Genomic DNA, 22679 nt, shown 5'->3' on the forward strand with positions numbered 1-22679 from the left:
AATTTTGTTATACTTTCATGTAAGCATTACATTAATATCTGTAATAAATAATACTGTGATTTAATTACTTTGAAATTTGTATTATGTTTATTGCCCGATAAAGATGTTTAGGTTAAAAGAAAATCTGTTTTTGTTATCGCTGTATGATACCTTGTTTAAAATCTTACTTTTATCTTACTAATATTATAAATGCGAATGTTTAGATGGATGGATGGATGGATGGATGGATGGATGTTTGTTTGAAGGTATTTCCAGTACGACTCAACGTATCTTGATGAAATTTGGTATAGATGTAGAACATAGTCTGGAAGAACACATAGGCTACTTATTATTTTTTCCGCGCGGACGGGGTCGCGGGCGACAGCTAGTTTATAATAAAATTGTTGAAAGTTATTTTTTTCTAAAACTGTATTAAAAAAACATTTGATCTTTCATCGTCTTTGAACTTAATTTTTAAGGTAAATGTTTTCGTGACGAGGAAAGTTGTTGATTTGAGAAAGGCGTTCTTGAAAATGTACTCAAAGGATTTAAAATATCCATTCCAATTCGTAATTTTCATAAAGATGTGTTTTTATTTATTTTTACTGAAATAATTGAAAATTTCTTGGATGAAATTTTTTAACCATAGAAGATATTATGACTCATGTTTTAAATAAACTTATATATCAATATGTTTTGTTTTCCATATTATATATGTGTAATAGTTCATTAATACATATTTTAGTTTTTTCAACTTCATTTAAATGTAAAAGTTTTCTATAGAAACGAGCTTTCATCATAGCTTCAAACTTTTACAATATCGTTACGAAAATTGCGAAAGTTTTCCTTGAGCCATGAGGTAACAGAGTATGGTATTTTCTTTGTTAAGTGCTCACTTTTAAATTTAATTACATATAAATTCTAAAATAAATGGCAGGAGAGAGTACAGATAGGAAATGGAAATATCTTTATTTCTGAATAATCTCTCTTCTGTCTAACCAAGGTATTTGGTAATGTATTTGAAACTTTTTAGTTCCTTGGAGACATCTACGGACATACGATTGACTACTCTATTTTGGCGAAATCAAATGACCGTTAGCTTATTTGCCACCTGGTACAAAAAATATTTTAAAAGTTATATCGCTATACTTTTCCTTATTCTATTAATCATTTAAAGTCCTGCGAATTTATCAATGCAAAAGAAACATAATTGTTTTAAGGAATTTTAAGAGGAAAAAACGAAAAAGTATTTCGAACCGTAAACCAACTGTTCAAATGTCCATAAAATAGAAAATTAAAAAAGTTTTGATGGAGTACTACTTATTTTTTTTAAGAAAATGTTATTTAAATGACCTCAGAAAAAGAGTGAATGAAATTACTGGTGATAACTGACGTTGTTTCTTTATTATTTCTTAACGGATAAGAGCTTTTAAATCTATATCTATCTATCTTCTATCTATATCTATATATATAAAAGAAAGTTGTGTTAGTTACACCATTTATAACTCAAGAACGGCTGAATCGATTTGACTGAAAATTGGTGGGCAGGTAGCTTAGAACCAGGAAAAGGACATAGGATAATTTTTACCCCGTTATCTATTTTTTATTCCGCGCGGACGGAGTCGCGGGTAAAAGCTAGTAATATATAAAAGAAAGTTGTGTTAGTTACACCATTTATAACTCAAGAACGGCTGAATCGATTTGACTGAAAATTGGTGGGCAGGTAGCTTAGAACCAGGAATAGGACATAGGATAATTTTTACCCTGTTTTCTTTTCTTTTTTTTTTATTCCGTGCGGACGGAGTCGCGGGTAAAAGCTAGTATATATATAAAAGAAAGTCGTGTTAGTTACACTATTTATAATCAAGAACGGCTGAATTGATTTTACTGAAAATTGGTGGGCAGGTAGCTTAGGACCAGGAAAAGGACATAGGATAATTTTTACCCCGTTTTCTATTTTTTTTTCCGCGCGGACGGAGTCGCGGGTAAAAGCTAGTATATATATAAAATAAAGTTGTGTTAGTTACACTATTTATAACTCAAGAACGGCTGAATCGATTTGACTGAAAATTGGTGGGCAGGTAGCTTAGAACCAGGAAACGGACATAGGATAATTTTTACCCCGTTTTCTATTATTTATTCCGCGTTCGGTCGTTCGGTCGGTTCCTAATAAAATAAGAACGTCTGTAAGTAATATCGAAAGAAAATATCGTATTTCGTACACATGATGTAACGAAAACCCAATTTTTTGTAAATGTTGCTTGTCTGTCTGTTTGTACGTCTGTCTACAAGGCCGCGTATGATCCGGGTAATCTCCGGAACGACTAGACCGATTTTGACGGTACTTGGACGGGAAGTTAGCTGATGAACGCGTGGATTTTCTAAGCTTTTTTAGTTAAGTAAATAATGATGTAAGTAAGCTTCAAGCAATAGATATAGAAGTTAATTTTATAGAAAACGATCGTCCTTTTTGTGCTGACCCTTTTTATATTTTTTGAACAATGAACGACGTCTACTGGGTAATTCAATTCATCAAATTCAAACCATTTACATAGCTGCTGTCAGAAGCAACCATTTGATTTATATTTCAAGTTAAGAGATGTTTTCTACAAAATTTAGTTACCTTTTCTGTGCAAGATTTATTTATTTAACTTTGTCATTATTTTCCGGCTTGTACACCTGAGCATAGAAATGTAAGCTAATTAATTCGTTTAATTCTAAAATCATAATTTTTTGTTTTTGATTGGTTTTTAATTAATTTTATATCTGCAAAAACATATTTATAAAAGTATCTTAATTTTAGTTAAATTACTTTCTGAAGTATATAACTATTTCTAGGCTTTGTATTCATATAACACTAATATTAATATTTGGAAAATGTAATAGTTTCAACTTCCCCAATAATTCTTTGCATCGTTTACTACCAGTTAGTTTTAGCGCGTTACTGGTATAGCTTCTAAAACGACACGTGGTACAAGAAACCTCATGCTTAATTACTGTTTTACGACAGGGTCAGAAATGTCCTGTACAGTAGCAATGATATTTTTTGAAAAAATCGTTGGTGCATTGAATGTATCTTTGTATAATTTCGTGAAATCGTGAATATAAATTGTTTCAGAATGTACAATAAGTTCTAGGACAATTTACTATAATTTGAACGATATCAATATAAAATCTTAAGAATAAAACATAAGTGAACAGAACAAATTTAAGCTTCCGCCATTTCACTTCTTCGCTAGTTCTTGAAATCTCACAGATTTTATTGCAATTTGTACATTTCTATAGTTATTTTTATGACAAAAAGACGACATTTTTTTTCATGAGTGTCATAACGAACCCCCACTTAGTAAGGTCCTTAAGCATTGGGGATAAGAGGACTGTGAGATTCGTGGCTTGTTATAATCTTTGAAACATTTCATTCAATATTACAACGCTAAGACATAGATAATGGAACTGACAGTGACTTTCAAATTCCTTACCACTTGTATTAACACATATTGGCATCCTTCAATTTCTCTTTAAAAAATAGAGACAACAATGTTCCAAGTGACACGACCGTGGAAACCGACCGGGACAAACCTATAACATTACTTCCATTTTTTTCGAGACGAGGTCCCCTCTCGAGGGCCCTTGAACCCAGTCACTCCATGGAGCATCCACTGCAGAGTTCCAAGAGCTCGGCGGACTCCCAATCCGGTTATAATATTGAAGTAACAACCTGAGCCGAGACTCATGAGGGCCGGGACTCGCTCTCGAGTCTAGTTACTTTTAAACAAGGTTTAGGCTAAGCGTCATCTGCGCCCAGCCATCTCAAGCCCGGTGTAGCTATAAATGCCTCTTCAAGGCAAACAGTAGTTAGTCAGTCACAAAAAATGTAACGCATGAATATAATATAGGTCTGTTTTATCTTTTTGTAAAAGCTTGTAATTTAATACTAGTTAAGTGAAGTAAGTATTGTCCTAAGTTTTGTTTCATAAAAACTTTGTTGGTCGGCATTACTGTCGTAAGTAATTTAAGTATAAGTATAACCTTATATTTTTAATGTTTTCAAATACAACGTAAAATGTACTAACATAATTATGTACTAAAGCTTTCACTATAAAGTTTACGACAAGCTCGCCATCTACTAAAACCTTCTTATGAATAGGTCATTAACCTTCACCTCGAAAATGGCCCTCTTAAAATTTTATTAAACGTTATCCACTAAAACATATCATAAAGTTGTCACTGCTAATTTTTTTTTTACTATTTCATAACATTACGTTAAACTTTTACCTAACTTATGTTCATAATATAAAATGTTAGTATGTCCTCGGCTATTACTCAGATATACTTAACACGAAACATAATCTTGATTCCGCAGCCGGTGGTATACTATTTTTTATATAATATATTTTGTTAATTTTTTTTTATAAAATGTATTATATAAATAATAAGAGAATAAATGAATATGTATAATTATAAATACGAATGTTTAGATGCATTGTATCTCCAAAACGGCTCAAAGGATCTCGATGAAATTTGGCACAGATGTAGAACATAATCTGGAAGAACACATAGGCTACCAAAAAAGTTTTTTTTTTAATCCGCGCGAAAGGAAAACCGAGCACACCGAGAAAACCGAACATATGTCTTAACAAACTCTACAACTGTTTTATTTATGTAGATAACTAAAAGAACAAACAAGTTAATTAACATTAAAAAAATAAGTAAGTTAATTACTGCAATGCTCCCCCAGTGGAAACGAGGTCAGAAAAAACGTGGATTTATATTCAGAATCAACCCTTATATTATTCTCTGTTTTAACTGAACCAACAAAAGCCCCTCTGAATTCCGACTGGCCGCCTAACCGTCGACCGACCCACATACCGCTGGAGAGATGGAGTGGAGCTGGACATATGATATCTCGACCCGTTTAGGTCGCTGCGCCAGTGGAGTAAGTAACAGCAACCATTCTAGATAACAAAGTTTTTTTTTTTACTTAACTTTAAGTACAAAATAAGTACATTATAGGAACTCTGAAAATAGCACCAGTAGTAGAATTGAAAACTAATCGTTCACATCTCAGAATTGAGAAGTTAATGGTTAGCGTTGTATGGGCATGTTATGAGGAGGGAAGAATCACATATGGCAAGAAGAACTTTAAGTATAAGTGTGGAGGGGATACACTAGTACATATAGACGTAGCAACAGGTGGTTGGATTACGTGAAATCTGACGTAAAAACTACGGAAGATAGATCGATATGAGGAACAGAAACCTGGTGCGACGACGTAAGTGGGATCAGTACAGGGAGATGATAATTGAAGTTTAAGTACATAGTATAGAAACAGCTACATAGCTATTATTTTTTTTAAGGCTTACAATACGTCATTGGTGTACAATTATATACTTATATTTTATATCACAAGTACGTAATAAGTTTGTTATTAAGTTAACAAATTCGCTTATTTCTAGTCTTATGTATTCACATTACATTATATTTTCTAGACGCAATAATGATATTATTACAATAAAATATAGATTAATTAATCCGTATAACATCCGTTCCTCATTTCCTCTGTACAGCATCCGGGAAGATCTCAAGATCTAATCAGTGATTTCTGAGAAAAATCTTTATACGAATAAAGATCTCTTTCACATTACTGAGAAAATATATACGCTTGAACGCGTCTTTACATGTCAACGCCTTTGTTCGTGTAGGATTAGAGCAGGATTGGTCCTACGTAGGTTGTTCTGGATTGTAATTTCATACTAGTGGTTGCCTATGACTTCACTTCGCTTCGCTATAAAATAGCTCATAGTATTTCCGCATACATCAGCTACTTTCGTTTAAAGTTCCATTAAAATCGGCCCAGACGTTTCGAAGAATAACCGAAACAAACGTTGGCTTGCGCAAGATACATAGACAAAAATGTTAATTTTGGTTTTTCGGTATAAGTTAAGCTGATAAATATATCTTATGCACGAAATATATTTTTTTCAATATAAACTATGCAATTTTATTTATTGTATAGATATCACAACATCCAATTTGCACTTAACGGATAGCCGCGTAGGCTTTTTATGTGAAGTCGCGAGAACTATTTCCACTGGCACTTTCGTAAGTGCTACAACATACAGGATTGTAGCCACGTGGTTAGTTTCTTGGTGGAAACAGGTACTAAGACTGAAATGACATAATAGGAATAATTAAAAAACAAAGAAGTCTTGACTGACTGATGGTTGGTTTCTGAGATCAAAAACTCTGTATGTATGAAAACAGAGATAACAATATGTTTTAAACGAAGTTTCTCAGAAACTTACGATGACTGACTGAAATTTAAGCGCTCGCTAGATGTAAAATCAAGACATGCTTAACACAGAATTTAACATCTGAAAGTTTATATCTTTGTACTTTAATATTTAATAAATCGAATAGAAGTATTTTCATATTCTCAAAGGCAATCGTAAGCCAATGTTAACGAACGTCTCACGGGGAATCAACACAGCTTGTTTTAAAGTAAATTAACATCAAATTGGAATTAACATACAATATATTAAATTAATTTTCGCAATATCTGACTAAAAATTCAACTAGCAATTCTTGAGCTTCATTTACTAACGTAATTGATCAAAAAATTTCATGAGAAAAACATAATTCCAGAGATTTTCATTCATACTTTATTTTATTTATAAATAACTAGCTGTCGCACGCGACTCCGTCCGCGCGCAATTAAAAAAAAACTAAATAGGGGTATGAAAAATAGATGTTGGCCGATTCTCAGACCTGCTCAATATGCTCACAAAATTTCATGAGAATCGGTCAAGCCGTTTCGGAGGAGTTCAAGTTCGAACCCCGTGACACGAGAATTTTATATATAAGATTAATATTAATGTTATAATTAACTGCATAAAGTATTGTTCAAAAAGAAATTTTCATTAACAGACTACATCATTTTTCAAATTACAGTTTTAACACATTTGTTTCAAATTTAACCAGTAGGCGATTATTTGGATCGGCGAAAGGAACACAAACTTAGACTTCATTTTTTTTTACAAATTTAATTGTTTACATTGTATACTGATTCTAATTAAAATATCCGAAAAAAGAGATAGAGATAGAAAGAGACATTTCTTATCTCTTTTTTAAGCGATGCAATTAAATATAGTAAAACATAATGTTTATTTAATAGTCGTCTATAACAAAATAAGTTTCAGTTACAAAAAAAAATCCTAATTTATCCCCAGCTTAATTTTGTTAATTGATTTGGTTGACGAAGTTTTTTTGAAGTAAACAAGTTTAATTAAACTTTTGATCCTAAAACAATAGTAATCAAATTAAGACACGAAAGTCTGGCTGTTTTTTTAGTAGTTGATTGCGTTAAATCGGGCGGCTGTTTACATAAAGAAAAAATATTTATTTTACAACTATTTATATACTGTCACCTATATATAGATCACAATTTTTTTTTGTTATCTATGATATTTTAGTAAACATAATATATCAGTATTAAGGAGCACAATAACCATCTAAAATCTGAACTATCGTTTAGATGACGTTCGATCTATTTTTTTTGCCACTCTCATACAAAGTAAAATTACCTTCTTATCAATCTCAAGACTTGATATTGGGTTAGGACTTGACTATGGTCATTCTGCAAGTAGTTCTCGGTTTAAAAAATGATAACATAAACATAGTTTACCAACATCGATATGTGAACAACATTTAAAATTCAAAATAGCGCAGCTATACGTGAGCGCATAATTAATCGAATCTTCCGCTAGTAAATTGAGTTTACGCGGCGGTTCGGAGCTCGCAGCCCTCTGCTCGGCTTATACCAAATATTATTCCAATATATCGCTAATATTGTTATTATTTCACCTAAAATTTTATTCGGTGTAAACAAAGATGTACATATATTGCTAATGGTGAATGCTTAACACCTTCCTGCCGTCTTCTGGAGAGTCGGCACATGATTTGCTACTCTACCATATGTCTTTATCAGCCTTTATATCTAATAACTTTATTACTAATTAATTTCTTGTCTTGTCTTCTTACGTACACACTGAAGGGCTCGAAGCCTACCCTTCATTAGGGGTGACTAGGTCATAGTCAACCACGCTGGCCTAGAGCGGGTTGGTTGACTTCACATATAATTCGCAGATTTGTGCAAGTTGTATCACGATTCATTCACCGTAATACGTTGGATAAATATATATTAAGCAGCGCATTACGGATATCTATGGGCAGCGGTCGCTTCATAATTTCAGTGATACAGGTTGTCGCTTGATCGTTTGCCACCGTATGTTATTAAAAATTAAAATTAAAAAAAATTAAAAATTCTTTATTGAACTAAATATATTTTTACAAATTTAATAGAGCTCTGTCACCTGTGCTAGGTGTAACCTGTGTTACAGGAGACAGCGCCTTCTCTTATTTATGATCTTACGTTACTACAGTACAAAAATATGATATTAAGTGAGTGTATTTGTGGGGTGTGTATGTGTATGTGCGAGTGTGTGTGTGTGTGCATAGTCATGGATGTTAATTTATTTTTATATTGATGTTTTTTTTTCACTTTTTATTGTTTTATTTTTAAAAGATTTTCAGATTGGTCATAGTCGAGAGTCAATAGCCATTGCGTTGCGTATTTTTTGAATTTAAAGTAGTTTAGAGCTCCTAGGTTGATGTCGCACTGAGCTAATATTTGGTTATATATCAATATAAAAATATATGAAATTCGAAAAACTATAAAAATACATCGGTAGATACATGTTGGGGATCGAACAGATTACGGTCCGGCCCAGTTATGTGCTTCACAACTGCGCCACCAACGCTAATTCGATATACACCAAGATACATACATACATAAAATACAGTTTCTAATTAGATTAGATTCTATAATAAACTTGCAGTAAATTATAATTAAAGCAATCCAATGAATAAATCTGTTACGATTTCGTGACTTCAGCTTATTCACCGGATTTCATTAATTATACAGTACTAGCTTTTACCCGCGACTTCGTCTGCGCGGAATAAAAAAAAACACATGATAAAAAAGTTCCTATGTCCGTCTCCTAGTTTTAAGCTACCTCCCCATCAATTTTCAGCTAAATCAGTTCAACCGATCTTGAGTTATAAATAGTGTAACTAACACGACTTTCTTTTTTATATATAGAAGTTAAACAATAATATACTTAAGTTATTTTCGGTTTATATAATACCATAAAAGTTGGCAAAGTATTCCAGTTAAAATCAATTAGGCCATAACTTGAGGAAGTCGTTCACGCATAGTTTTGAAGGGATTAAGAAAGTTTTATTGAAAAACTTTTATCACTTTAGGCCTAGAGCCTGAAGTACCGATCTTGTCGTGTATCTAGTACCACTTGTGGTACAGTCATAGTCAAGGAGTTAGAAACTTTGATTAACTTTAACATTTATTCTATTAAGCTGTTCAGTTGAAACATGTCAGTAATGTAACAAACAAGGAAGTACTGGCAACCTCAGCAAATGTTATTATAACGTTTTTGTACGATGTTATTTATATTCAAGTTGTTGTATTTGATAATACAAAAGATATTTGGAAAATGAATTCTATTATGAAAATTCCGATAGTACCGTTAGAATTATAGACAAGATTAATCCTTTCGATAAAGGGCGTCAATTAATCTATATTAATATTATAAAGAGGAAAGATTTCATTGTTTTTTGGTTTGTTTTCATTAAGTAAGCTCCGAAACTACTGAAGTGATTTGAAAAATTCTTTCACTGTTGAAAAGCTACACTATCCCCTGGTGATATCTATATATATATAAAAGAAAGTCGTGTTAGTTACACTATTTTTAACTCGAGAACGGCTGAATCGATTTGACTGAAAATTGGTGGACAGGTAGCTTAGAACCAGGAAACGGACATAGGATAATTTTTACCCCGTTTTCTATTTTTTATTCCGCGCGGACGGAGTCGCGGGTAAAAGCTAGTAGGATATATTAATTACTAGATTTTTTAATTCCTCGCTGAAGGAGTCGAAAAGAAAAAACAGTATTTTGGTAGCCTAAACAGTTACGCATTCATAATTTTTTGCGAAGAATAGTTGAATCTAGAATTTTATGTTCACCGAAACCTATACATGCTTGATTAAAATTCATTTGTAAATGTAACGAATTTTATAATATAAGTTAACTAGTGTCAAGCAAAGTTTTAATAGAGCTGTGATTTAGCTGTGTAAACTCCGCGTCCATTTAACCGGCGCCGACAAACTTCGTGTTTGCGGTCTTGTGCCAGTTAACTAATGTTGCAAGTTATACTGTCACAATTCGCCTACAACTAGTTGACCATACTTTTGTAGTAATGTAATATTAAAATACAATATTTTAACAGTTATTATCAACGAGAAATCAAAGATAATCATAAAATTCTAAGTTAGACAGTTAACTAAGTAGGTAGTGGGTAAGTCTTGGGATATGTATAGATTGTATTATAATTCACTACAAATAGATGCTATATGAATTATGGCGAATGGCATTTTTCGTAAACTAGTACTTATTACCCCCTACTTATTACTTTATACCCCCTACTTTATTTGTGCAGAATTAAAAAAAAGATGAAAAGTATCTCATGTCTTATTAAAAACTATATTCTATATCTATACCATATTTTGATAGGATTTGTTAAACCATTGCAGAGTTATTGGAAAAAATATGAATTCAAAAATATCCCACGGGATCCGTACACATTTCCTCATAGGTAACCTTGTGTTCTTCCAGACTATGCTCTACTAGTATTCATCAATGCCAAATTCCATCCAGATCCGTTAAACCGTTCTGTCGATACCTTCTAAGAAACATCTATGCATCTAAGTATTAGAATATAAAATATCAGTAAGATACTCGTATAAATAGGCACCTATTTAGCTATAACTAGCTTTTACCCGCGACTCCGTCCGCGCGGAATAAAAAAAAAAAGAAAAAAGAAAACGGGGTAAAAATTATCCTATGTCCTATTCCTGGTTCTAAGCTACCTGCCCACCAATTTTCAGTCAAATCGATTCAGCCGTTCTTGAGTTGTAAATGGTGTAACTAACACAACTTTCTTTTATATATATAGATAGATCAGTAAGATATAAATAGGCACATATTTAGCTATAATGATGTAGAGTACTGAATAATTCAATATTTTGAGGTCAAATTTGCGATAGTAACTTTACCCTGTTAGCTAGAGCATATTAAGTTATTATTATAAACAGATTTAGTTAGCGTTGCCATGGAATTTTCAATACACTTTCCTGTTAATAATTTTCCAACGATACTCTATAACTTGTCACTGAGCGATCGACGCTAATATAATCTATGATTATATTAATGTAGGTTTCGATTGCAATCAACATTTGTTGACACATATCGTTGTCGCTTTTTTTCCAAGGAGAATATAAAGGATGACGATATGTTGCAATGCAAATGTCAATGCAGTCGAAACCCATAGTTAATTTATAAATGACTGTGTAAAATTTACAAGTGGTTATTGTGATATTGTCTCTACTTTTACGTTTTTTTTCTATAAGTTTCTATTAAGTAACAATAATTGACTTACTGAATACGTTAAATAAATATGAATTAGGAAATTATGTATTTATGCTGTTATGAGATGTTGTATACTCTTATTTTTTTTAAATTCATTTAAACCTGTAATGAATTACTGTTTTTTTTCTTTTAAAAAGCAAACCTTCCTATCTGCCAGTAAATATATACAGCTAGTATATCTTCTTGAAGGAAAGTTAATTTCGACTATATATTATAGTTACTTAGAAAATTTTTGTGTGGAAAATTTGGTGTGTTTCGAATTGAAATTATAAAACCAACGAAATTTTTCACTTTCGTTTTGAACATATCTTATAGCTAGCAATAATGTAATTTTTTTCTGTTACATTTAAATTCTTCATATTCTTTGGTGATGGTGGATAATTAACTACCAGTTAATACTCGTACTAATAAGCTACATATTTATATTTTAATAACTCTTTTCTTTACAAAATTACATTATTCAGAATAACCAAAACGTTGCAGGTTTTAAAATGTTATTTGTATTTTTTTTATAAGAGAAGGGGCAAACGAGCAGCGGGAGCACCAAGGTGTTCATCGACACCCATGGACATCTGCATTACCAGAGGAATCGCAGATGTGATACGCTCGCTTCTTGAAGGACCCTAAGTCGTAGGGGTTTGGAAATACCGCCGAGGACAGACCATTCCACAACGCGGCGGTACGCGGTAGAAAGCTACGCGAAAACCGCACAGTTGTGGATTGCCAGCCATCGAGATGATGATGGAACTTGGCGGTCTGATGTGTCGTCCGATGACGGAACTCACGTCCGATGAGGGAAATGAACATTTTTGTTCTTAACTACATCATTTACTAGTTGAATTTAAAAGTAATTGGTAATTACTGCTGTGAGTTCACTTCTACTAAAAAATGAAGTTAAATTCGTTTTAAGCGAGAATGAGAAGTTTTCAAAGTCGGTCAAACAATAGTCATTCCATACAGTGCACAGTCTAATGCGCAGTTTACACACACACTAAAAAATGTGATTTCACACTTACGCAATACTTTTCGTAACATAATTCGTAGCTAATTTCGTAGCGCAATTTCGTAGGACACATTTACACAATGCATCGCATAACACCGAAAACGTTGAAAACTAAACAGATTTCTAGGGGATTTCTGTCTGTATATTGTTTTATTAAACAAAGACTGAGTTGATACTTCAGTTCTCTTTTAATTTGTCAATGGGAACTAAGTAGATCTCAGAAATTCCAAATTCTTAGCACTCTTAATTTAGTTATTAGTATTTCATAACTTCATTCTATTTTAATTTAGATCTTTTTTTTGCTGTCAATTTAATAAAACCTCAACAGACAATTTCACTGAAATAAAACATTTTTTGTGTTCACATTATTTATTTAGATTTATGTTGACATTTATTAAAAAGAATGTAATATATTTTTTTTTTACAATTTTCTACAGTACATCATGATACAATATATAAGAAGTTTGAATACAAAATTAAATGCAAATTGTTCATGAAATTATTAATGTTTTTATATAAAACTAAAACTTTGTTAAAATAAAACATTTCTGTATATTGTAAAAAAACTAATCCTTAACTTAGAATTTAATTAAGTATTTAATTATTTACATCATCGAATATTTATAAAAAATTTAATTAATTATGGTATCCCACAAACGATTTTTTAAAACTATATTTTTCTATGCACAATTAGGAAGCTTTTGTTTACAACAAGTTATTAGATTTCAAAGAAATAGCCTAAAAACTACATCGATTTATTGTAAAAAAATACATCAATTTACTTATAGATTTAAAATTTTTAAGACAAATTAAAATTCTTAAAATGTTTTTCTGTCGAATGTGAAAAATGCGGAAATATGTACACATTTAAAATGCCTTGTTGCCAAAATATTTTTAGTAGCGCTATCTTTGGCTTAATTATAATGATATTATATTAAATATTTACAAGTTATACTGACACATTTAATACTACTAACGTCTTTATTTAGACCATCATGTATGTAATATTACATAAGTTTTGAGAACTTGTTTCATTTGTCTCTTGTTCATAACTAAAATGATATTTAAAAATACCAAGCTTGGTCCTTTCAAATATATAAATTAAAATCTTAACAAGACTGTGCTCAACGGAATTTGGATGACAGTGACAGTTATTTAAAACTAACGCTACGCATTCTGATTGGTTCATTTTAACCATAGAGATCGTGCGGAGTGAGGGCGGGGCGCGGGGCGCTCGGCTTACGTCATATCCATGTCCGCTCTACGTTGGGATTGGGATGCAGCGCGTCATTATGCCCGCAGTCGCCGTGCGAACCAGACGCGCCGCGTCGATGTCAGGCACTGCTCAGCAACGTGTTATTATACGTGCTGTGCATCGAGATTCTGATAGTACCTGACAATGGTAAAAAAGTTAAATTAGATTTTTGTAGCTTATATCCATAATAAAAAGTGTTATATATTGTGACGTGGTGATATGCTAAATCTCCTTTATCTTGTGTTCAAGAGCTGAAATGCGACTATGCGTCTCAGACATATTTATATGTTTAAGAAAAAAAAAAGCTTTTTGAGAAAACATTTAAATATGAAGAAATTACCAACTGAAATGTTGGCGTCCGGAAGTCCCCTACTTGTGGATTTTATTTGCATGCAGCAAATGAGGAGTGCCGGGCGGGTTTTTGATAAATTTTGTTGTTTTGCTTGAAGCCTTGAATAAACCTACGGAGAAGAATATTCTAGTCCATGACATAGAAAAGGTACACAAAAACGTTTAATTAAAAGGCCACCAATTTTAAGGTAAAAACAAAACAAAAACAAAAGATTTTTGAGTAAATGTTGTCATGGATGGCTTTAAAAATGAGTAATTTAAAAAGTTTTGTGTTAGTAGATCACATTTATATTTCTATATCTGTTAATACAAGAAATAAAGTACTTGTTCCATTTTTTCGACTTGGCGAAAGCGAACGAAGCGACCGGTCCAAGTGATCCGGACCAAAAGCTCTGTGTCTGTTCAGACCACCATTGCCGAAAGCACCGCAACACCAGAAGAATTGCTTAAATCCTCTTCGGAATCTGTAAAAATAAGGAAGTTATAAAGTTATTCTATGATACCCTATCAGATAATATGTAATCTAATTGAAGGCAAGAAAACAGTTGACGAAGAAGGAATTAGCTATCGAATTAATTTAATCGAATCAACTATCTTTCCCCTGTATCCAGCCAAATTAACTATAAATTAAAAAAAAACTAACTTAGAGTTCATCCAGCAGTAAATGATGGGATTGTACATGGAGTTGCTCATAGCCAGCCAATAGATGCCCAGATATATCTCTTGAATATGAGGGTAGTTGACCACTTCCGGATAATACGACGTCACCACGAAGTACACGTGGAACGGCAGCCAGCAGACAGCGAAAATTACAACGACGACTATCATCATTTTCACCACCTGTGAAAATGAATATTAGTTTAAATCTACTGTCATTATTCTCCCAGCATAACTTTAATTGGATTTTAAATACATTTTGACAAAAAATTGTATGGAATTTTTTTTAACACATCTCGGTTAGTGTAATAGTATGAAATATTATCACAGATTATACTGGAGTTGAGATTTTATTAGTAAACAATACTCCATACATGCGATAAATCATGGTACTTTGTGCCAAATTTATTTTCGCTATTCTGGCGTAGACAGTTACGTTAGCGGTGGTTGGAATTCGAACTAATAATAGAGGTAAAATTAAATTGCCAAACAATGACCTATTAATATGTAGAGATCAGTGGTACGATATTAACTTTTCACTAAATTAAATATTTTAGACATTCCAGAAACAAGATTCTAGTTACATTAAGATTTGAAAACCAGATATGGTATATAATTACTAGATTTATTTATATCTGCATTCGATAGTATGATTTATGCTGCGTCTCTAAAATGTTTGATGGAATTATAAAATCTTAATTTACCCTCCGCTTGCTCTTGACGTTGTCGAGTTGCCGCTGAGTACATTCTCCGATAGACTGAGACCCCCACAGCTCGACGCCGACACGCGCATATGTGTACGTCATCGAAATAATTGGAAGAAAATATGTCAATATCATGAAGGCAACGTTATATCTGAAATCCCACATAAATATTAAGCAATTTTAGGATTATGAGAATAAATGGATCAGCTTTCTCATTTATATATATTTTTTAATTACACTACTATTACACTTTTCACATGTTCGTATTTTATATCTTTCAAGTTAGTTTGTAGTCGCTAGCTGCAAATTATCTCGCATTCCAAATCCGTATTTTAAATTTTATTTAAATGTTAATAAAATTAAAAATAATCTATGAAGTTTAACCTCAATATTAACTGCTTTTAACCTTCATAACATTAATTTTATAACCTTCACATTAACCTTAGATACGTTCTAAGCAATGCAATTAAAAAAGATTACTAACACATATTCCTGCAGTGATCTTGTTGTCATTCCGTCTGGCCATTCAGCGAAACACACGCGTCTAAAAATAAATCAAAATATATTCAATATGTATTATGTAATTTGATAAAAGTTATTTTTTAATTGATGATATTATATTCATACCTCGTGCTACCATCTGGTAGTGTATCCATTTCCGTGGTAAAGAATACGATATTGGGACTACTGAGTATAGAGCTGCCTGCCCAGATCGCAGCGGCTATACCCAGGGTCGCCCGTTTCCCCAGCCGAGGGCGCAGAGGACTCATAATTGCAACGTACCTAGAACAATCACATTATTACTAACATCGTGGTGGCGTCTTTTCTGACATGTTTTTACATTACATAAAGCAATAATCTTAATCTATTTTTGACTCCATTGAAGTAAATGTATTGAAAGCCTCACCTGTCTATACTTATAGCCATTAACGTGAAGACGGAAGCGGATATGCTAACGACGGCAATAAACTGGTTGAATTTGCAATAGAAGTGTCCAAACGGCCAGTCCGAGTACAGCATGTACGTGAAGTTGAACGTCACATTCAGTGTTGACACCATGGCGTCGGCGACTGACAGATTCACTACGAAGAATTAACATTTTATTACTTACGTTTAACTTTGTATATATTTGAAATGTTTGATCAAACTTATACGACACAAAATTTGATAAAACTAACTCTCAGTAGGAATAAAGAACCTAAAACTAAAAACCATAAAAATAAAATTTAAAAAACTAAAATATATCATTAGAAGGAGTCCCTTTAGGCAAGGTACATTTGATTGTATATCCGCTTAACGTATACTAGACCGTCAAGCATTATTTCAACAAATATTAGTAAACCTATTAATACCCAAGAAGTAGTTGGTGACGCTTCTCATTCGCTTGTTGGCGAGCACAATCCAGATAACGACGAGGTTGCCGACTGTAGCGACCACCACCATGCCGCCGAACAGCACCGTCCACAGTACTTGCCGCCACCATGGCAGTATGAATGATTGGTATACCTGAATGCAAATGTTATATAAAAGGCTACTGTACACGGACAGCTTTGAACAGCCGGAAGTATTTTACCGACGAATTGACTCGTCTGCTCAAAGCTATTCGTGTACAGAATAAGATATGTAGAAATAGTAAAATTTAGAGGCTCCTATTGACATGATTTGAATTTGAAGGAATTTTCCATTAGTTCGGTTGTAAGATGTAAAATATTTTCTACGATGTCATGTCTAATAATTTATAAATTGTAATAAGCAAACATTTTCACAGAAAGATAAAAAGTTAATTTTGATATCAAGGAAATATTGTATTCATTACTTTACAGAGTAAATTAAATATCACGTAATCTCAATTTGATTACTAGTTAAGTTATTGTGACTAAAGAAAACTTATATATTAAAGAGGATCAACAAAAACTCAACACAAAATAATAATAATAATTGTAGTATTAACATTATGCTGATTTTGTATTATTTGTTTCTCTAATTAACAATACACGTAATCACCAGCGGCAGCATACGTATTGCATCGCACTGCGTTCGCATTTCCCTTTTCCAATCAATTTGTATACGTATTCCAGTTAAACAGTTTGTAATCAACGGCTAATAATATTGAACTCAATGTTTTGTTTGTGACAATTTTAGCGTCATTTCCGAGAAATAAATGCTGTTATTATATTGCAATGTCGAGTCACGAACAAGTTAAAAAAATTACCTACAAAATGATTATAAAAATTATGGGGAGTTTTCTTTTATTTTACTAAATTTGTTATAATTAACTATTGATTGTTTAATTTATGAAAAATTTTATTTCACATATTTTTTGAGAATCAAAAACAGTATTATTAAAAGTACTGAAGCGTATGGGCTTATGTTCAGTTCAAAGTTAAGCCTTGTTATCACAGCTTAATAAAGCATGTAAGTAGCATGAGTATAAACTTAAAGCATACGCATCGTATATCAGCGGAGGTCAGGCCAAAGAAGAGTCAAATAGATTGAGTTAAAGTTGACATGATTATGACGAGGGAGTGACGATTGAATAACGAATAATATATCGATAATTGGAAGATGAAACTCAGAGACAACACTACAGAGACAACAGAGAGTGGAATAGGCAGGAAGATTGTAAAAGCGCTACTGTATGCATCAGAAATAAAAATAAGAAGAAATAATAACTTACCTCAGTGGAATTCCCTGTTTGGTTAATGTAGTTGTCTTTGGCGACATCGTAGAAAGTTACATAAAAGTTGTGGCCATCACTAACGTATGGCGTTGATTCATTCGAGACGGCTGTTGGGGTCGGGTCGTCAAACATCATTCAGAGCTGAGGACAACAAAAGAACTAATATTTTTTTTAATAATAATACATCCAGGCCGTCAACCCAGAGAACCCGGAGTAGTATAACATATGCCGCTATTACAATTTAGGATTTTAGTAAATCTAACGTGATTAGTTATAGCTAAATGTTTTAAGAAAGAAAGAAAGAAAGAAAAATCATTTATTCAAAAGAAAAGGTGTTCATTAGACATCTGCTGCGGCGAGTACCGCAGCGCCGATTTTCAATGAACCCTAAAATATGAGAACCGTAAACAACATAAAAGAAAAACTATAAATAAATATAAAAAATAAATGCTCAGTCAACCGAGACTTAAACTTATGACAAAAATTACAAATAAGAAACATAACGTACAGACCTAAAAGAGAACAAAAAGAAATCAACAATTATGATCGTTATATATAAAAAAAAAAAAAATAATGAAAAGAAAATCAACACAAATCCAACAAAGGTACAAAAACACACTAATAGACAACTCCGAAACGCCGAAACAAATCCGAATGTAATTTGACACAGAAATATCTAGGGTTTTTGATTATGAATAAGATTTTTATATTTATAAGAAAATCTATTTGCGTTTGTGTCTGATAAGGGAATAAACGTTGATTACCAACCCACTTGTCAAACGCTTTAGTAAATCTCAGACGAATAAATTGAAATAGGTTAATGTTACACAGAAATATTCTTGTGTTATATTTTTCTTTTTATTTAAACGTTTTTTTATACTGTAACGAAAGATCTCTAGCTTTAGTAGATTAAAAGAGTTACGAATGCCATATAAGAAGACATCTTCAGTTACCAGATAACAATTAATTAATTAAATTCATCATAAACTTTGAATATTGTGTGCTATCGAAAATCAGTGCGTACTTTAAGATAGTATATCCCATAAGTTAAACTAGAGTCATAAATAGAAATGGGGTAATAGAATTCCAATAATGAAATTGGCAGGCGTGTCGGTTTCATGTCACCTGTGTGTATTTACTGAGGTATTTAGACACGATCGATTCTCCCTGTGCTGTCGGAATGCCGCGTTCAGACCTCGTAAATGTTGATTGAACCCCACAATTGGTCCTCGTGTCAACGTTGCGTCCCACTCATATACCGCAATAAAACAGCGATCTCATTAATCGTAATTTGCTATCAGCGAATGGAACTTTTTATGTAACACGCAATTCATTTGTTTGGAATCGAATCTTACAATACGAAAACAAGATTACTAATGTCATTTAAAAAAAGAATGATAAAAAATATCATGTAACAATAGTAAGATAGTAAGTAGTTTTAATGCATTAAAATAATGATTTTGGATTATTTAAAAGATCTTGTAACATTCTTAGTCATCTGTTTTATGGTTCTGAAATAGTTTTGAAATTAATTAATTAAGAAACAGCTTAACTCACGTTTGATCGTCCGGTGACGGCACCGAAGAATGAAAGACTGAAGTAGGACTCCCGATAGGTCCGAAACTAGTCGGTGCCGTCACCGGACGATCAAACGTGAGTTAAGCCGTTTCTTAATTAATTAATTATGATGCCTCACGAAAGTTTAAACAATTTAATAGTTTTGAAAATGATAGAACTGATTACATATTTCAATCTGGAGTAATTTATTAATAAATAGCAATTGACCGCGATTCATCCGCGTAAAATTAAAAAAAATGTAGTCACAATAAATAAAACAGTAGTTACGGAGTATATTCAATTCAAACAAAATAATACTGGTATAAATTAAAATAAAAATATCTCACGGTTACCGGGATCAAAGGCTCCAGTTATGTCAATACCATACTCTTTTCCGAATTGTAAACTAATAGCTATTGCCCGCGACTAAGCCCGCGCGGAATTAAATAAAAAAAAAAAACATTTCTTCCAGAACATGATCTATATCTTTTCCAAATTTAATCAAGATCCGTTGAGCCCTTCAGGAGATACCTTATAACAAACATACATCCATCCATCCATAACCTTAACTTTCACATTTAAAATATTATAATTATTACCAAGATCTCTGTGCCAAACAAACACCCGTTAAGTTGTTTTGGAGTTATCAACCATCCAAACTATCCCATTTACGTTGTTAATAAACTTAAGAATTTAGTCTAAATTTGATGTATAACATAAACTTACACAAATAGACTTTCTATTACAGATAGTAACTCATTCCAACCGACCGCAGTAAACTCCCTTAAACTACACTAACGACAGGCGTAATTAATCTCCATGGAGCAAAGCTTGACGATTTTCCGCTTTATGTATGTCCGCTAAACCCTTGTGTATGTTAAAGGATAATTTAATCTAATATCCCTCTTACTTGTACTAATAAACGTGATTGGTTTGTTTAAATAGGTTAATGTTATGAATCGTACTGTCCCTTTTAATTATATCCGAGTTGTCATACGAATGGGCATTTTAGAAGTATTTTAAAAGAAAAGATTAACACTAACCTCCAAAATCTCTCTATTCCTCTTTTCGAGGTTCGATATTTTTATTTATAATGTCCTGATCTGGAGGTTGATCTTTGTAGTACAGTTCGAAATATCCTTGTGTTGTTATTGTTCTTTCAGCTCCAAATCAGGACATCTAAATTTATTTTATGTTGCATGTTTTAAAACTGTTACGCTGCTACGCTGTTTAGATTATGGATGGTTACAAAGGTAGGGACAGTAAGTATATTCAAGGGGAATGAAAAACAATAACAGTCAGGTAATTAAAAAAACTTAATAAAAAATGATTAGCGAACAAGTATTCATTAATATGACACTATTATTTTTCGCATATCAAGTTTATAAAGGGGCTATCAGAATGCGCTCTACAAAAGGAACGCATAGTTTCCAACTTTGAATACTTTAGACAAGTCTGAACATTTTGTGTTTCACTTTGAAACAAAGAACTAGAAAGTTGTTCAACAGCCATTCGTTAACTGAACGAAGCGAGCTGAAGTACAGATTATGATATTTGATATTTCAATTTGTAACTCAGTTATTTTGAATTTCATAGCTGTTGCCGTCGCCGTTCTGTAATTTGCGGTCTCCTTTAATGTACAATAATTTAGTCATTGTGTGGCCATTAAAGGAGTTCTTTGCGACCACTTAGTCTCAAAATGAACAGTTGATTTAAATTTACGTATGGGAAAAAATGAGAGCGTCGCGTCGGTGGCTCAGGGGGTAAGCACTTGACTTGCAATCTGCAGGTCCTGGGTTCGAATCCCGCCACGTACCAATGTGTTTTTCGATTCTGGATTTACATATGTACATTTATCAAAAAATAGTGATGCAACCTGCACATATCTGAGAAGAAATTCAATGATATGTGTGAAGTCAACACGCACTGTGTTAGTGTGGTTGACTATGGCCAGTCACCGCTAACTTAGGGTAGGCTCCGAGCCCCTCAGTGGGGACGTATACTGAGCTGATGATGATTATCGGAAAAAATTTCGGAGTTACACTAAAAATTTCATTCTCTAATTAAGCCTAACATGCATAACCTTCAGGCAAAATCTAGAGCGTGTGTGACAAAACTTTTCACTTATCATTAAAATGGCACCCAGTTTTGCCTTACAGTTATTTGCAAGTTTAAAACAGTTATGCAAAACCTTACATGTGTGACGATAAAACATCAAAACTTATCCGTTCAATTTTAAATTAGAAACTTCGCTCAAGTTAAATTACACCTATAAATAGATGGTGATATGAAGTAAGACATTCCGATTCAACGGCGACGCTGAGATGCCAACTTTGTAATGAAGGATTCAAAGGAATTTAATAAGCAAGGAAAATTCTTTCTTAATAATTCTGAATAGCTGCTAATCAGTATTACTAAAAGCAATAGTATATTTTAAGAATGTACTGGCTGGAGAGAATTTAGAGTATTCTTTTTTTAAAGTTTAAGTTTTTGGATGTAAATGGCTGTAAAGGCTGTTTTGCTTTCTCAATGGATTAAATGAGTTTATTATTATTATTATTAAAAAATGAGATAACTTTGTATATTTTATTGTTACAGTTTAATATAATATATAATCATTTCCTAAGTGACTCACTATTTTGACAATAATAACTGAAATACATATGTATATATACGAAAGGAGTTATTAAATCGTTTCCACTATCTCGCTCGGAGAGAAGCTAATAATGAATATTTAACAAACCCACCTTACGCATTATACTAAGTGTACTTACTTAACACATCAAATAAACGTTGTGTGTTCAGTATATAACTGGTTGCAATAAAGACTATTTAGTCGAACTAATTAATTTCTATTCCTAAATGGTTAGAAACATGATTTAAAACAATTAACTTTATTTATATTTGGCGGCAATATCTTACTAATATTATG

General features: G+C 32.5%; 1 protein-coding gene across 3 annotated transcripts; it reads right to left on the minus strand.

Annotated features, from left to right (window-relative positions):
• Positions 1-13564: 13564 nt before the first annotated feature.
• LOC106719694 (tachykinin-like peptides receptor 99D) lies at positions 13565-18386 on the minus strand. 3 transcript variants are annotated; one of them, XM_014514094.2, is made up of 10 exons: positions 18188-18386; positions 16863-17016; positions 16418-16592; positions 16138-16293; positions 15995-16054; positions 15511-15661; positions 14793-14989; positions 14474-14613; positions 14139-14259; positions 13565-13936 (listed from the first exon to the last, which is right to left on the minus strand). In XM_014514094.2, exons 1-9 carry the CDS (start codon positions 18323-18325, stop codon positions 14168-14170), a joined length of 1263 nt encoding a protein of 420 aa, XP_014369580.2. In that variant the 5' UTR covers positions 18326-18386; the 3' UTR covers positions 13565-13936; positions 14139-14167. The 3 variants fall into 3 exon arrangements, with proteins under 3 accessions (XP_014369580.2, XP_014369600.2, XP_014369589.2); XM_014514103.2 differs by having other exon boundaries at positions 13863-13936; positions 14143-14259; XM_014514114.2 differs by lacking the exon at positions 14139-14259.
• Between the last annotated feature and the right edge of the window lie 4293 nt (positions 18387-22679).

Source organism: Papilio machaon, chromosome 8 (assembly GCF_912999745.1).
Source record: "Papilio machaon chromosome 8, ilPapMach1.1, whole genome shotgun sequence".
NCBI lineage: Eukaryota > Metazoa > Arthropoda > Insecta > Lepidoptera > Papilionidae > Papilio > Papilio machaon.